This window comes from Antrostomus carolinensis, unplaced genomic scaffold, assembly GCF_000700745.2.
Source record: "Antrostomus carolinensis isolate BGI_N321 unplaced genomic scaffold, ASM70074v2 scaffold45124, whole genome shotgun sequence".
Taxonomy (NCBI): Eukaryota; Metazoa; Chordata; class Aves; order Caprimulgiformes; family Caprimulgidae; genus Antrostomus; species Antrostomus carolinensis.
The window spans coordinates 3,896-4,518 of NW_010312316.1; the positions used below are offsets into that span (position 1 = coordinate 3,896).

Here is a 623-nt window from a genome sequence, read left to right on the forward strand (position 1 = left end):
CCCAGCCCGCGGCCCCCGCAAACAACCCTCGGGGCGCCAGCCACATGGAGCTGACAGTGAAGCTGCTGAGGTCGCGGCTGCAGTCCCGCCTGGCTCTCCACAAGCAGTTTGCATCGCTGGGTGAGTGCCTGGGGGGACAGGGGGTGTGATGGCAGCATCTGGCTGATGTCACCTTTAATGCTCCTGCAGATCTGCAGTGCCACCTTCTGCGTTCCCAGCTGTCCTCAGCACCAGCAGTGGTTGTGGGGCTCCAAGAGCTGCTCTGTTGTGGGTGGGAGAGGAGGTCTGTGCCCCCTCTCAGTGCCCAGCGCCCCTTTGGGACTGGTCAGCCCCAAACTGGGGATTGATTTGGGTCGTGGTGGGGGGTGCAGCAGGCACCCATGTGTGCCGTGTGCCTGTGGAGCAGGCCGGGTGCGTGCTGAGCTCCAGCAGGATCACAGCCGAGGCCTCCACTGCTCCTCTCTGGACACCTGGTGACAGTGTCAACAGGATAACGATGTCCCCAGGTCCCAGTTTTGGAGCATCCCCACCCTTAGGACAGTGACAGAGCTCTATCATAGAATCATAGAATGGTTTGGGTTGGAAGGGACCTTAAAGCTCATCCAGTCCCAACCCCCCTGCCA

General features: G+C 61.3%; 1 protein-coding gene across 1 annotated transcript in view; it reads left to right on the forward strand.

Annotated features, from left to right (window-relative positions):
* LOC104524185 (THO complex subunit 5 homolog) overlaps window positions 1-623 on the forward strand; it is a gene marked incomplete at its 3' end in the record, with an annotated part of 4,676 nt that overhangs the window by 3,269 nt on the left and 784 nt on the right. Inside the window, exon 5 of the mRNA XM_010166974.2 lies at window positions 6-120. Coding sequence (XP_010165276.1) covers window positions 6-120 — 115 coding nt within the window. The remainder of the gene's footprint in view (window positions 1-5; window positions 121-623) is intronic.